General features: G+C 39.8%; 1 protein-coding gene across 3 annotated transcripts; it reads left to right on the forward strand.

Annotated features, from left to right (window-relative positions):
* Window positions 1–2,448: 2,448 nt before the first annotated feature.
* Window positions 2,449–12,860, forward strand: prdm2a (PR domain containing 2, with ZNF domain a). Of its 3 annotated transcripts, none has more exons than XM_015967576.3 (4): window positions 2,449–2,565; window positions 3,849–3,907; window positions 5,827–9,850; window positions 12,593–12,860. In XM_015967576.3, the coding sequence occupies exon 3, from the start codon at window positions 5,894–5,896 to the stop codon at window positions 9,827–9,829; it is 3,936 nt and encodes a 1,311-aa protein (XP_015823062.3). In that variant the 5' UTR covers window positions 2,449–2,565; window positions 3,849–3,907; window positions 5,827–5,893; the 3' UTR covers window positions 9,830–9,850; window positions 12,593–12,860. The 3 variants fall into 3 exon arrangements, with proteins under 3 accessions (XP_015823062.3, XP_015823061.3, XP_070400771.1); XM_015967575.3 differs by having other exon boundaries at window positions 2,457–2,565; window positions 3,846–3,907; XM_070544670.1 differs by lacking the exon at window positions 2,449–2,565 and adding an exon at window positions 2,919–2,940.
* Window positions 12,861–17,034: the final 4,174 nt, after the last annotated feature.

Raw genomic sequence — 17,034 nt, forward strand, 5'->3', positions numbered from 1 at the left:
CTGATACATGTTGGAAACCACCTCTCCTTCTTCCCCTCTTTGTCTTTCTTGCTCTGCACTGTATGTTCTTGTGGATGTTGAATGTTTCTTTGTGCACAGACTAATTGGCACTAACCGGTGCCCATTGTTGCAGGATATGTTAACAGGCATAGGACACAGAATCCTGTCTGCTTCCTGTCTGAATTTATAGCCGTTTTTACAAGATCTACAGCTTTTATCATTTTTTTCAGATTCATTTAGTAAATTATTTATTTTATTTGTTTGTCACACATCACACTCCTCTTTTTTAAAATCAAAATTATGACTAACTTCTCAGAAACTGATGAGCTACTGAGATCTTTCAACGAGGGGGTCTTAATCTTTGGTCTTCGAGGACCGCATTCCAGCATGTTTTAGTTGTTTCCCCACTTAAACACACCTGATTGTAATCAGCAGATGATTAATAGGCGGAACAGGTGAGTCTACCACTGAATCAAGTATGTTGGAGCAGGAAAACAAGTTAGACCTGCTTGAGGACCGGAGTTTGAGACCCCTGTTCCAACAGTCACTTCCAGCAGGAAGTCTGACGCTCACCTCATCATCTTTGATGGACTCCAGTGGCTTCCACAGTCACAAGACATCCATTCGGTCCAGCACTTTTGGGATGTGAGGAATAGAAAATTTTACAATGTCTGCAATGTCAACGTCATGCTAAAGCCATGCCGTCAAGAGTTCAGGATAGAAAAGGAGGACCAGCTCTAATAAAGTGGCTGGTGAGCATTTATGTCATTGTTCTTTAAAGTTTATTGGACTTTTTGTTGGGTACTGCATGCTTTTATTTACCCAGTTGCTTTCCATATACATAAAAAAACATGCTGATGCAATTTGGATTACTTTCACATTTGTTTGACATCACTTCCAGGCGATCAGCACCTGCTTATACAACAATTTGACATGCACTTGGAGACCCGGATTCATGCTGCTCATTACAATCCACAGCTGCAACTGCCATCAGCTGTGAAAGACAAGCTGGAGTCCTCTGCATAACTACGGCAACTCACTATGACACCCTTTAAATAAACACAATCATGTCAACTTGGCGCTAAATTAGTTCTCGAATATGAAGAATTTGTAACCCCAGTCTATAAAGCAGCAGCTCAACTGAAAGGCTTGGGAAGTAAATGTTTTAATTTTTTATTGGGGGGCGGGGGGCGTTGGTAGAGAGGTCTGTAATTCATGTCCCTTCATTATGGCTCACAGAAGTCAAGCATGTGGTGTTGTACCGAAACACTACTCAGCCCACTTACAACATAATGACAAGTGACATGCATGTGCAATAAGAGTGCAACCCATGGGCTGCACAGTGTCACAGATATACATGTGGGGTTATATGAGCTCCGTGACACTTTCTGACAGTGTAGGTGTGAGAGTTATTGAGGAAAAATGAGAACGGGTCAGAAGAAGCCACATATTTGTGTGTGTTATCAATCCTACATTTGAAAGCAAGATGTGGGTTTTATTCAATTAACAGTCCTAAAACTGACAAGAGTAGTTCAAATGTTTGGAATATGACCCATTTCTCTCTGTGACATTCAATTGAATTATTGAGCTTGTAATTTATAGTTACAGATTTATTTGCTGTTTAGCCAAGTAAATGAATTATGCATGCATGAATTGATGCAGTGTAACAACCTCTCTTTCTATCCAAATCGTGCATTTTTTTTCCCGATTTTAACGACTGTGTTCCATATAATGCTGCAGTTTAAGCACAATTAATAGCACAAATACAACTACTATAGCTAGATTTGGAAACATTGCACGGTGTAATTGGTGTAAACTGTTTAAAGGGATTCTATAAATGTTAGAAAATTACAGCAACACCTACAACGCTCCCAGGAGCAAAATTATTCAAACGCCTGAATTATTTTTACTGTTGCGCCCTCTAGAGGTTCAAATCATGTATTGTAATTGGAAAAACTCAAACGGTGATTTCGTTATTTAGTACAGATTTCTTTACTAATCTGTTCAGTTTGGATAAATTATGTCATATGAGTTAAATAATTTTAATTTAGCCATATATATTCTTGCTCAGTAGAATGTATGACTTATAATAATAATAATAATAATAATAATAATAATAATAATAATGAAGAAGAAACAATCTATATTATATAGCGTCTCTTAAGATAAAAATCACAATGTGCTTCACATGAAAGACAAAAAACAAGATAAAAAATTATTTAAAAAATGATTTTGTTTCTTTACTACTTTTTAGTCTAAATAATTTTCTTCCCGTTTAATTACCTAAAGGAATGTGTCTTTTGCAGCAGAAATGTTTACATGTGAATGTCACACATTTGTTTCCTCTTGTTTAAGACGATTTTGAAGAGGAAAACGAATAGACGGTGTTATTTGTGGTGTTCAACAAACCTGTTTCTGATTGGTCATTTTTCAACATCCTGATTTTCTGTCCAATCAGAGTGCCAGAACTTTGTTGATACACTGAAGGGGTTTAAAACAGCTGTCTACACGCTGCATAACGGGACAGTTTAAAACATTTCTGTGGCAGTTCGGGAGCAGGTGCTTGTAAGTATTGCGAATATTGAAACTGTTTTATTCATTAGTTTGCGCTTCCTGCGCTTGTTGAACATTCTGTTTAGTTCTAGCGAGCACTAACATGCTAGCATTTCAGCTAGCATCGTGTTAACGTTAAAAGGTCGACAACAGCTCTTTTTGACTTTGACGCTGAACGGGTTTCTACGAGCCCACGGTGAAAGCTTGTTCGTGCCTCCTTTTTGTTTGGTGAGCAGTTAAAATCCTGCATTTCAAAACGAGTTGACCTTAAAGTAAGTGAGCTAACTGCTTCCGAAACCGAAGAGTAATGTGTCGACGTGTTGTGTGAGCAGTTAGCAATGGAGCAAGGACGTGGGAGGCAGCGTCACCAAACCGGGTGAAGCCGATGTGCGTGAACGCACCTTTTAAAGCTTGTCCGTAAATCAGCTAAATTTTAGGTTTTATAATTAATTGTTTTGTGCTGGGTGTCAAATGAGCCTGTTGACAGCTGAAATAAAAGCAACACTAAGGAATTGTGTCGAATAAATCCGTACTGTAGGCCCTTAAATGCACTGATCGACTATTTCTACAATTCTTGTGCAACTAGAACGCATCAAGGTGTTTTTAAAATGGTGTGCATAAACATCAGATTAGGTCTTTGCTTACAGATCATGGCTATTTTACAGTGAAATCTCAAATTAATATTTTTAAAGGTGTGCTCATATATCCGAGTTTTTAAATAAAACTAATAAAATTGACCAAAATAACAGTGGAGTTTGATTTCAGTGCTATTAATTCACATTCAGTCGGACTCTGATGGTTTCACCAGGACAAATCAGACACATGAAAGGACCTGCCATCTTGTCTTGCCATTATAAAGTGACTGCCAAAAGACAGTGATTTACTAAAACACGAATCCTTCTCTGGGATTCTTATAATAAAATATTGGAAATTGATTTTTAAACATGAAGAAATAAAAGGCAACCTCTAAATATGTAATCACTAGGATATATTAGAGGGATTTGTGTTGGTACTCCCATTAAGAAGCTAAATAATAAAATCATGAAAATATCTAGTCATGCAAAGTGGTAGCCCATTATCTGTCATTTAATATTGAAACACATCCTTGTGGTCATTTGCATAATTTCACAGCTGATCCAGGAACCAAATAACCTGAGATAAATTACTATGCGTCTCATCTGCATTCACATCCCACCTGCTTACTCTTATGTTATAGTGCTTCTCATCATTTTAATGTCTCATTAGAGTTAAGATCTGGCTTTATTGATAACTTTTTTCTATTCTTGTTTCAGCAGATTTAAAACCCCTGTTGATGACGCTCTAAAGCACCTGGTCTGCATTGGCAATAAAAATGGTAAGCTGAGCCTGACGACTTGTCATACAATACCAAGAAAGTGCTTTAACGCAGCTTGAGTTATTTTTTTTATTTTATTTTTTTGGCAACACTCTAAGAGCCCTGTCTAAAGACTGAAATAATATAGCAGAATACAAATGAGCCCATAGCTTTTAGATTTAAATGGATCAATATTTAAAAATGTTGTCCCATCTGAATTGCCATTAATAACAAATATTTCTTGATCTTCGCTAAATCAGGGTATATTTGTACATTTATGCATCAATGGATTTTATTTAATTAGTGTAAGTTAAGTAGACCTTCTTTCTTTTTTTTTAGTGACTGCATGCATCAGTCCTCTAGATGGACAGGCATTGTAGATTTATACAAGTACGACCTGGAATATACTGGCTTTGAAAAATGGTTGCTTCACTTAACTTGTGTTGGTTTGAAGTATTGTTTGTGTGTGTCCCCTGAAATTAACGTGACACATATGCACGCTGCAATATACGGTTAATCAGTTAGCAGAGTTGACAAAATGCATGAGACACTCTTGCCATGGTCACTCCGTCTCTGGTTTAAAGGTATTTCATACTGTCTATGATACTGCTGCTGTCTTTTGTTTCGGCCGTTATCTCAAAAATAGCCAGTTACTGATCTCTTCTATTGACGCCATGTTTGTTTTGGTTGTGCACCAAAAACCCAGAACTCTATTTGGTCTACTGTACCACCTAGTAGAATTCTCCAGTACTACATGCAGTGCAGCAGCAAGTATGTGAACAAAGACGCAGCCTGCTGCCTTCGTCAATGCAGGTTAGAAAGCAAGTGTATTCCAGGCCTAACAGTATCCAGTGGTCTGCTTCTAGTTGAGGTAGAAGAAATGGGTGATTTAAAAACTAGGGCTTATCCAGAAACATTTCTAGAATTTAAAAATTTTTGGTAGACTTAAGCTTGGGACACACCGGAGACAAACGCACAGCGGTTTTGAGAAGTCAAGTGGTCACACAGGATGCGTTAAGTGCTTCTTGGAAAGTCGCATGATAGTCACATCATGCGGGACTTGAGAACAGGAAGCAGAAAGTGACTTTTGTTTTTACATGATCAGACTTGCCGTTGTGTTTTGAGAGATTATAATTTATAAAAAATGAGTACGCTATTTATTAGAATTAGGGATGTCCTGATCCAACTTTTTCACTTCCAATACAATACCGACATTGCAGCCTTCAGTATTGACCGATACCGATCTCAATCCGATATGATTTCAGCACAAATCATGCATACTTTTACCTATTTCGTAGTGTGGAATGTATGAAAGGCTTGATCAAGTGATATTACTCAGTCAGAGAGCAAGAGCCAGTAACAGTAAGTATGGAGAAAAAAATATACTTTTTTTTTAACTATTGGTTGCAAATATGTGAAATTTAACTGACTGCTTATATAGAAGATTTCTGATGCTGTTCGATATATTGCGATACACTGTTTTTAGGCCGATATCGAATTACTTCCAATATCGATATTGAAATGGGACATCCCTAATAAGAATGTTTTAAGATCAGTAGTACTTTAACTTTATTACTAATGCGGTTGGGTTTGTGCCGTAAAGTTGTTCCGCATTGTAATGTCTGTTGTAAAGTACTCCACAATGTTGTAAATGCTTGAAATAGAACTAGCGTCTATCTTCAGGAAGTGCCGCGCCAAGGCGCTCCTGGGAGAACCACTGCACTCCCCATGTAGCCACTCTCACTACCTATAATGGCTTCCATTTAAAATGACGGCACGGGCACGACGCGTATGTCTCCGGTGTGCCCCAGGCTTAACAAAACATTCCTAGCTATGTTGTTGAAGTTAATTTCCTTTAGTTTTCAAATGCATATTTAAACCGGCATAAAACAATGTATCTAATTTTCTAATTGTCAACACACTCTTCATTGTTTTTATAGGTGTGACAATAGCCAGAATCCTCAGTGACTGATATCATTCAGGAAACCAGATATATTCTCAGCGACAATGGACAAATCTTCCCATTTGTATATTTCTGAACCGGGCGAGGCTGTACAAAAAGAACCAGACATGAGCTGCAACCACACAGACCATGGATACCCCAAACAAGATTTAGAGAGAGACTCTTTTCTCTGCCAGCACTGTCAGCGACACTTTAGCAGCAGTCAAGGCTTGGAGCGACACATGCACGTCCATACTTATGGAAACAACGAGGCACGTGTGTACAAAAGCAGCACTTTGGGTTCAACGCAGCAGCAAGAAAAGACAAAACCTGTGGATGAAGATCATTCTGTTGTGCACATTCATACTTCATCCCTTATTTGCACGAATTCTTCCACTTTCACTATTGAAGATCCCACCGTTCAGCAACATACAACAACAGACACCAACAAGCAACAACATGGATGGATTGTCCAAGAGAACCAACTGGAGATCACTTATGAGGAAAACGCCAAGCTGGCACAGGAGGAAATTCCTCAGTCATCACAAAGTGAACCATCTAAACTTCAGACAAAGCATGCTGAGGAAACGGTACCCACTTGTGGTCTGCAGAATGAAGGAGCACATGCTCAACAATACATACTAAATGTGCCTGGCAATATTTCAGAGAATATCCGCTTTTACATTGATGGAAAGATGGTGTCAGCAAACACGATCAGTAACTGTGAAGTAGCTGAAGTTCAATCTGGGACTTCAGCTCTTGTTGGACTTAACACCCTGATTGTAGATCCTGCCCAGATCAGTCAGCTTTTAAATACAGATGCAGAAATACCTGGGCAACAACACGTCAAGAGAAGAACGACAACACCACCTCTCTTACCACAAATTAAACCTGAACTAGAGGTGGCTGCTTCTTCCTCTTCTTCATCGCTCCTGTCTTCTTTATTAGAAAATCTTTTTCCCCAGAAATCAGAATCTGCAGTTAAACAGAAAGAAGGAACAGTGTTACTTTCTCCAAACCAGAAGCAGGAACTCCTTGAGAAGCAGGAAGGTCCTAAACCTACACTTGCTCTTGTCACAGATGGCCAGAAACCATCCTCGCCTGTTTCCCTCTCTGTCCTACCTTCTGGAACGGGAAAGTTTAGGAGAAGAACTAGCTCTCCAACAGGCTTGCCACAGCAGAACACAACAGCAAACGAAGAAACGTCAGAGAATGATTTGGAAGACTTTAGCACTGGAAATGCAAGACTGGTTGAGTCACAGGACAGCCCCATGGTCAGTGAGGGCAATGACATGACCCTATCTACACCAGTGACAGAAGTAAAAGCTGTTTTGTCTGAGAGTTGGCCCCCTGTGATTGGTGGTACTTCTTGTAATCAAAAACCTTTGGACCTTTCCAATACGGTAAAAAGAAATGAAGATGTGGCATCAGGTGATGCCGTGCTGGATTTGAGTTTGCAAAGAAAGAACCTGAGTGAATCTGAATCTATTTTAAATTTTGTTTCGCAAGCAGTCATGAAAGGACATCCAAATATGTGCATGGTGGATGAAGCCTTGGTGAAAGTCGGAGAACAAAAACTACACCTAGGGAATGCCACGACTCCACTTTTAACAGACTTAACTCTTGTCACAGGTTCAGATGTTATGGGCCCTCTGGAGCATGTTGCAGAGGGGCTTGTTTATGGACTTGCCATACCTCCAAGTTCTCTGGCTCCATCAACCACCCCTCTTACTCCTGCTGCTTTGGAGCCAGCTTCACCATGCACCATAGCGTTTGCTTCCCCAGTCGCTCACACCATTCTTCCCACTGCTCCTTCTGTAATTACAGTTTTGGCACCACAGTCCATTTCCAACCCTTCAAACCAACCTATCCAAGTACTGGCCCCAAACTTATCTCATGAGCCTTTGATAATCTGCACAGAAGATGATTTACATTCATCAGATAGTCATTTATCTACCCCATTTGCTGCCACTAATCCTGCAAACATCGTCACTTTTTCCCAGGCACTTGACCCGCCTCTCAATCTGCCCGGCCACATGTTTCTCTCTGATCAAATTGCAATCAGTCCACCTGTGGTTGAATCCAGCCCTGTGACACAAGTTCCGTTCACACCAACGTTAAGTGATTCCCTACTTAACATTGCCAGTAATGCAGTGCTAATAGAGTGTACGATAGCTCTGGAAGCCCCGGGAAGTGTTGTTCCTGCTGCAGTTATGTTACAGGAGAATGCTGAGCCTCAAACAAAAAAGCAACACGTTGTGTCCACGCCCAACTCTCAAACTGAGGACCCCACCAATCTTATGCCCTCCATCTCAGAGTCTGTAACTTTGTCCACTAATGCTGCTGCCATATCTGATTCTTCTGCTGTGAATGAACCGACTTCTGAACCAGACGCCGTTGATGGTGCAGAGCTTTCAATCAAAGAGGATGAAGTCCCTCCTACAGCCTCTCCTCTACACGAGAAAGCCGCTGAAAAATCCTCAGACACAGAAAATGATGCACAACAGACATTCACCAAAAATTTCATCTGCAATGTGTGTGATAAGCTTTTCCATTCAATGAAACAGCTCGGCCACCACGTAGCTGACCATGCAGATGAATGGCCCTACAAATGCGAGTTCTGCGTACTGCTGTTTGTCAAACCCTCTGACCTGCTCGACCATCGATCAAGCCTCCATGGGGTTGGAACGACTTATGTTTGCAGTTTATGTACTAAAGAATTTGTATATCTTTGCAATCTGAAGCAGCATCAAGAGGAGTTTCATCCTGGGCAGCAGTGTTCACATACAGAGGAAGAAAAGGGAAAGTTAAGACCTCAGAATTATAACTCGGCTAAAGTGAGCACAGATCCTTTAGTTCCCAAATCTCCTGAAGAACCCAAGAAAGTGGTGAAAAAAGAACAATGTGAAGTTGAAGTGGCTGCCGATGAGCTGTTTACGACAATCAAAATTATGGCCTCGGATGGAGTTAAAATGAAAGGGCCTGATGTTCGGCTTGGCATAAACCAGCACTATCCCAGCTTCAAGCCTCCTCCTTTCCCCTACCATAACAGATCACCTGCTGGTTCACTGGCTTCAGCCACACATTTCACCACCCACAACATCCCACAGACCTTCAGCACAGCCATTCGGTGCACTAAGTGCGGAAAAAGCTTTGATAACTTGCCAGAGCTGCACAAACATATCTTGGCATGTGCAAATGCAAGCGATAAAAGGCGATACACGCCAAGAAAAAATCCCATTCCGTTGCGTCACTTTGCAAAAAGTCAGAATGGAGTGCTGTCTACTACTAATCCTGCTAATGGGCTAAACCGAGTCAGTCAGGCTAACGGGTCCAAACCGAGTCAGGAATCACCAGTGAAGCTAAAAATACTGACTAAAAGAAAGAAAAAGTTGGTTCAAAGGGTCATGCCGCAAAGGAACAAGTCAGTCCCTTCATCAAACAAGGTGTCGCCCACGCAGGTGGATGAGCCACGTGAAATTTTTGTCTGCCCACACTGCAGCAGGGAGTTCACAATGCGCCGCAGCAGAACCAAACACATGGCGGTCTGCCCCAGGAAGTCTCAAGAGATCAAAAAAAGGAAAGGAGGAGACATTTCTGTCACAAAAGAAAACGATGAACACTTGCAAATAGTGAAAGAGAAACTGCAATCGTCAACTCAACATAACACACGGCTACAGAAATCTGGCTCTGTGAAGAGGCATGCCATTTTACCGGTGCAAACCGTTTTCTCAAGTAAAAGAAGTAAAATCATCATAAAAGAGAACACACAGGCAAAACAAGAGGCACCTACTGTCACAGAAGTCCCCATTCGCACTTTCAACCCCTCCATGAGGCAGTACAGCAGAGTGCATCACGGCATCAAAGGAGTTCCCATTAATATCACCATAGTGAAACCTCGGCAGAGCGGGCCGCAGGAGGTTGAATCGTCTCCCACGCCGACTCGAGAGGAACCGACTGGAACCATCGCCATCCGCACTGAGCAGAACGTTTCAGCCTGATGAAGGAATCTTGATGACCAGGTAGTTTAAATACTATTTAAAGAGTACAGATAAAACTTATGACTTCTCAACAGACTAGTAAAGTCAACATAGAGGAGATGTTCATGATAAAGAGTTTGTAAAGTTTTGTTCATAGTTATCAGGTATCATCTACAAAATTTCTTGGAATTCAAATGAATGAGAGGCGGAGTTGGAAAATACATGTCGACTGTATAAGTAATAAGATCTATAAGTCCATCGGCATAATGAGGAAGGTTAGCCATTTTGTTTCTACAAAGTGTCTTCTCACATTTTATTATAGCCTTGAGCATTCGTGTCTCTTATGGCAACATGATTTTCCTTCTCCAGAAACTCTTCGTCAGAATAGCTACTAGATCAGGAGCAAGAGCATCTTCGGCTCTCTCAGAGACTAAAAATTCAGATTTATCAAGGGAACATTTCTCAAATGTGTGTCTTCATTTATAAAATCTTAACTGACGGGAAAAAAATCCAAGCAGTTTAATACGTATTTGAATGTTAATTCATCTATTCACTCACATAATATGCAACAGTCAATGGTTCTCCCTCCTCAAAATATCTCTCTTGTCAAGGTCAGTTCTCTTATCTGTTTTAGGGGTGCAGTAGTATGGAATCGTTTTCCTATCTGGCAAGCCCGTGTTCTACAGTTGGTACTTTTAAAGAATATTTAAATGTAATTTGATTAAAGGAGGGCATTGTCTATTATTTAGCAAATCTCTAGACTCTTTTATTATTGTCTCAATTTTTTGTGATCAATGATTTTTATAATTTTAATGTCAGCGTCTTTGGTGGAGGCTTCAGGTAAGGCTCACTGGATTTTGCCTCCTCCAGCACTGTAATTTAAATCATTTTATACAGTTTATTAGATTGTTTTTATAGGGATGTCCCAAAACAACTTTTTCACTTCCGATACAATACCGATATTGCAGCCTTCAGTACTGACCGATGCCAAGCTCAATCTGATACGATATCGGCACAAATCATACATACTTTCGTAGTGTGGAATGTATAAAAGGCTTGATCGAGTGATGTTACTCAATCGGAGAAATGGCGCCAATGACAGTAGTATGAACCATTGGTTGCAAAAACGTGAACCTTAACAGACTGCTTCTAATATCGGATTGTTGATGCAGTCCAATATAATCCGGTGCTTTTGGGCCGCTATCGAATTACTTCCATATTGATATTGGTAAGGGACATCCCTAGTTTTTTTTATATCGTGCAACAAATAAAATAAAGTTAAGATGTCGATCAAAACTTTGAAGCTAAAATAAGGATAACTGAGGTTATGGTAAGAAAGAGACGCATCTGAAGGAAGTTTCAAAGGCATTCGTCCGTATATTATTTAGAATTGTGGACGTAAGATTATGTGTGGACTAACTATTTTATTTGAGAACAAGAATTGGACCCTCAAGGGCGTAAAGGGATTTTCTTTGTTCAGGATGATTGAGTTTTGTCGACATGAGGCCGTAATGTAATGTAATGTACATGAGTGTTGCTAAAAAGATGCTGATTTACCTTTGAAGTTTTTAATGGCAGAGAACTCAGACTATCGCCGATTGGTTGAATAAATTAGTTGCGTTGGTGCTGGAATCTCAGCCGTGGCACAGCACCACGCCTGACCATATGTAGGGAGATACTGCTAAATGAATGCAAGTCAATGGGGCTATAAAAGCTTTTTTCTAATGCTATAGATTCAACGTATGATGTCCGTGAATTTTAGACTTGTTGCGATGCCAAGAAAGAGCATATTTTCGAATGGAAGCAAATTATTTAAGGTTTAGTGTGAAAATATATTACAATTTGTTACAAGCTGATGAATCTCATAGTTTGTGATGGGCATGCTTGAAACATGCAAAAATACTTTTAATTAAATTGAAGTACAACACATGTTATTCAGGGCGTAAGGCAGAGTGGATTAGAAAATAGCTCTTTTAGCCCGTTGACTTTCATTCATCTTTTTGTTCTTCCAGAGACCCATGAGCTGACCGAAAATGGGGAGACTTACCCCTTCTTTCCACCGGAGCCGTCAGCAGCACGTTACTGCAGCAGCACGTCTTGCTCGCGTAAGCTGCTGCTTGGCCCTTCCCACGAGACGCGAAGCAGCAGGGGAGCAGCTGTCACCGACAGAGCATGAAGTCACACGAGTGACTTTGTCAGTAAACACAAAAACAAGCAGGAGAAAACTACAACATGGCTTCAAAACGTTTGTGTTTTATGTTCTGTCCGTTTTATAATCGCCAATACAGACCTGAAAAACAAAGGAGACCGCTAGCTAGGTGATAACTTCTCACAGGGCCGCACATTTAGTAACCTTTTTTTAAAGTAAATCAGCCGGAAGGCAGTACGTTTCTTTATTCTGAAAATCTTGGGAGCTTCTCTCCATTTCCGCGTCAGATTTCCTGTGTTTCCTTCCCCAAAAATGTCAAACTTGACCCTTTTCAGAGGCGTCGCGTGTAGAAAATAGAACCAACGCGTAAGGTCCGCGACATGCTGCTCCTGAGACGCGGCCGACTCGCGCTTCTGACGGCTGCTGACGGCTCTGGTGGAAAAGGTTCTGTTGACCACAGCGGTTCCTATCAGCAGCTATGGCGTGCTGCTGCAGGAACATGCTGCTGACGGCTCCGGTGGAAAGAAGGGGTTAGGCTCCCTAGTGGGGAAAATCTGTTAATTGACCTTTAAAAGCAAATGAAACTTTAATGCTGCATTCACAATTTTCCTAATTCTGTTTTTTTCCCCCCTCAGGACTCTGCTATGAAACCTGCTGTTATTGTAAAAGGAGAAACCTGGTAATCACTGTAAACCCAGCTGACTTGTAGTCTACATCACACTGTACTGTAAATTCTAACAGATTAAAGAGTGTGAGAGTGTGTACAGATGTGTGAATGCCATTTTAGAGAGCCTTTTCATTGTGGAAGCTTCTTATCAGCATTTTGGACTTGTACTTGAAGATAATCGGACTGCTACGTGCCACAGATTTGGATTAAAATGGAAGAAATGTTCTCCAACGGCAGTCATGGGTTTGCACTTTTATTTATTTATTTTCATTATTTGTGGTTGTTTGTGGCCTTTTGGTTCAGACTTATACTGCATGCCATCTGTGAGCTGTTCTGCAGCTACATTGATTTCATTATGTTGATGCAGTTAGATTTTCATCTCAAAATCTGGTGAAAAATTTCTAAGTGACCAGTTTGGGAGTAAATGAAGGCCTGTTTTAGAAGCAGGCGCATAAAAGTGGAGGAGGATTTTTGATTTCAACTATAGAATCAAAGGAGCGTAACACTTTGTGTAAGGTTGACCTCGGTCAAAATGGTTTTGTGAATGTAACGTTTTCTGAATTTATCTTTATGTGCCATTGGATTTATAAGACATGGATTATTTGAGAGTAGTGAAAAACTGACACGTCTCTTTTTGTTTTGGTACATCCCTAAAATGTACTTGTAAAATCCAACTTTTATTTTAAGAATGTATTCAGTTTTGAGTTTGCAAATGACCACAAACAAATTCTCTTCACCTCGGAAACTTTGGAAATGTAAAGCATTTGCACATAAACTCTATTCTATTATGAATCGGAACGAGTCAGTGGCGGTGTGTTTGGCTTCAATGCTGATTTACTAGACCCGGTATATTTTCAGCTTCCTTTAGCCCCTTTTCTTGTTTTAAAAACTGGATTTGTGATTTTTTTTCCCTCAGTGATGCATATCTGTAACATACAAGCTCTTCATTTGTTCTAACCTCTATAAACTCCACAGTTTAAAGTGAGAAGTGTCTCCTGTATAAATCACTTTGGGAGTTGGTTTATGGGGAGCAAACATGTCACCAATCATTGTGTGTTAAAGTTTTGTTTTTGAGCTTAACAGGGTATAAATAGATGGCTTTAATAATTTGGTTGAGCTAAAACTAGACAAATGTTTGTTTCTGTTAAAAGATTCTGCTTTTTGTTTCTGCCTTAAGCTCCTGCAACATGTTGGATGTACAGGACGGTTTGGGAGACTTGTTTAACTGTGAAAAGTGCTCGTGGCATCTCAAAGTGTAAATTGTCTCATGTATATTTATTAATAATTTAAAATCTTCTCATGTCTTTGAATGATTCCTCTGTATGAATTGCACTAAAGTATTTCTTTTGTTTACAAGCAGGTGTTTAAAATAAATGCAGAATGTTAAAAGCAGATCTGTAGTTTGTGACACTTTTTTGGGGGTGGGGGGGGTCATGGCAGCATTAGATTATCTGTTAAATGAAAACTACAAATAATCAGAATGTCCAGGTGGTGGCAGTCTTTGCTAAAATTCATTCATAAGTGGATGTGATAAAGCAAGTGATGGAACTGCATCACATCTAAACTAATATTCTGTGATAATTAACATGTTTTCAGATCACCTGCACAACGTTTGCAATATTCAGGATGATGCAGGGTTTTATGCTAAAGTCTCCAAGACTACCAGCCTGTGGCTTGTTCTCCTGGAAATCAATGAATAATTACACAGCAGAGTAGCTGCTGCAAAATTTTCTGCCTTGGATTTTCCTTTATTTATTTTCCCCAGTGAGGTAAACATAAACATGCAAATGACTGAAGTAAAAGGGAAATTAAAGCGATGGCTTATTTTAAAAAGTCTGATTCCAACTTTTCTCCTAGAGGGCAGAATCGACGTGCCCGACCTTTAAGATCTATCGGATGTCAACTAACGTTACACAAAATTCAACTAGTCTTGTTTCTGAACTCTGGTATAAAGTTGAAACTTGTCCTTACATGGTTGTAATAGATTCTGCCTTTGGGTTTCAACTCTTGTCTGATTTCCTGAGGACCACACAGTAGCTTCACTACAACAACCCAAAAGACAAATAAAAGCTTATAAAAACAGTCAGTCTGGATCAGCTCTGATTCCAGTAGCGTTTTTTTTTATGCAACAAATAAAACAATGACAAAAAAATACCCGCTTTGTAAATTCATTCCAAATAGTGCTACAGTGGTTATTTTGGAGAAATTGATAAAGCAGCTAACCTAGCCTTTTTGTATAAAATAACAAAAAAATGATAAAAAGGTGGACATTGACTGATCCTTCACTCTTAAAATGTTTTATATCAAATTTATTGTTTTGTTTCAAATAAAATAAACCTTTCAGATACAATGAAATAAAAAAAAATACAACAGAAGAGGAACCTGATACTGCTTATTCTTGTTCACAATGTGATTAAAATTTGCAACATGAGGCAGTTTTCTGATGATCGGCAAGGTACCACAACCTGCGGGTACAAGCACAGCTGAAGGAAGAATTGTAGTTTGGAGTTTAGGTTTTCACTCTTTAGAGTTAACATCGATTCTCATTCATCTTGGAAAATGGTAATTTGGACAAAAATCAGGTAAAAAGAAGACTGTAAAAATAGCAACTAGACTTCTCATTTCGCTTGAAAATGTTTAATCTTTCATCTAAAAACCGTTTCAGTTCTGATGATAGTTTGGGATGCAACAAATTCCCAACCCAGTTTTGTCCAGACAGCATGTTTTAGTGAAAGCCTTCGATTTTTGCTGCCTAAGAAAACTCCAAATCTTAAAAACAACCAGATATATCTTTTACTGCCATCAGTGTATTTTGACTGAGTTCTCACTATTTGCAGACAATTAATTAGCGGTGAACAGACAACCTGATGGACTTATCAGAATATTAACATTACTATTACAACAGTAAGCTTATCTTTTGCTGTGCAGCTATAGCAGATGTTCCTTACTGGACATTAGCACAATGGTTTCTCAAAGATGTGACTGTTTAAAGAACCACCAATGACAATTAGTAGAAACTGTATATACTTTCTGAATTATCATGTCTACATGTAAGATTTGGACAAACCTGCCAAACCCCAATTCTTATGACAGGATTTTTAAATTATCGGCATATTTTCAAAGCATTAGAGACTCTGCACGTGGTCATAAAAAACCCACCAGTTTTGGTGCTACGGTCTGCAGCAACTCGACAAATACACACTACACGTGAACTGCTTTTACTCAGACATTCACAGATCAGACGGGAAATCTTGCAAAATAAAGCGTGACTTCTAAGTAAACAAACATGGCGGAGGAGAAGCGTGCGGCATGTTTCCATCGTGACGCTTTCATTTGTCCTCAAAAATCTGACCAAGACAATCCAATTAGTTTGTAAGACCAGATTTATGTTCAGAGCGATCCTGACGTCCTTCTGAGCAGACAGAAGAACTTGTAACACACCACACACTGTAGGATTATCTGATAAGATTATCTTTACAGATTGTCAGACAGGGCGGCGCTGGTCAAAAATCGGCACCACCTTGCCATGTACCGTGCCTTAGATGTTGTGTCCACATGGGGTGAAAGCTGATGATTTTAGGTCGAGTGAAGGTTGATGTGGTTGAACTCCTTATGGAAGAGGTCATGCTGATGAACAAGTGCAAGAAAAACTTTAGCAATAATGATGAGTTTACTTCGTTCACTTAAACTTAATATAAATGTTGCCAAATAATTGAATCCTCTGAAAGGATAACAGTTCACCCCCTGCAGCGGCGATGAGGTCTCTGCTCTGCAACAGCATGCTCTCACAGTCAAACCATTAACTGACTGAAAGTAATTATTCATCAACATGCGATGTGGTGATCAGGAAACTAATTGGAGTTTTGGCAGCTTTGCACCAACTTTTATTACTATGAGCCAGTAAAATCATTTAAGGCTCCAAGGGAGAGATCTTTTTTCTCCTTTTTTTTCTAAATTCTAAAGATTAAAAAAAGCCCTGAAAGTGTCAGGAGGCGCTGACATAAAATGTTAAATGCCCTTGTCCCCTTGTGCCACACATTCGTATCTAGAACTGAAACACGTGACTCGGCAGCAGGCCATGTGGTACAAAAACCAGTGAATTTGCTCTCCCTCTTGTGAAGCTCAAAAGCTTTTAGCTCTTTGGAAGTTAAGACAAGTGGACTGGATTTTCTTTGTGGTTTTTCCTGATTTGTTCCAAATTCCAGCAAATAATCCCAAACTGAACCGGCTTTGCGACTGAGCTGAAGACGTTTTTGGATCCACTGAAGATTATATTAAAAGGCGTTTAGCTTACCTATGAATGGATCGCCCAGTAGAAGACTGGTAGATGTCAGTGCTGGTGCACCTTTAGTGACAAATCACAGCCAGCAGCTACGAGATTTCCCAGAGGTTATGAGCTCAGCAAGAACT

This window comes from Nothobranchius furzeri, chromosome 15 (assembly GCF_043380555.1).
Source record: "Nothobranchius furzeri strain GRZ-AD chromosome 15, NfurGRZ-RIMD1, whole genome shotgun sequence".
Classification (NCBI taxonomy): Eukaryota; Metazoa; Chordata; class Actinopteri; order Cyprinodontiformes; family Nothobranchiidae; genus Nothobranchius; species Nothobranchius furzeri.

Bases quoted from the DNA above. Each gene is read 5' to 3' on its own strand.
- prdm2a (XM_015967576.3), top strand. From the start codon at position 5,894: ATGGACAAATCTTCCCATTTGTATATTTCTGAACCGGGCGAGGCTGTA.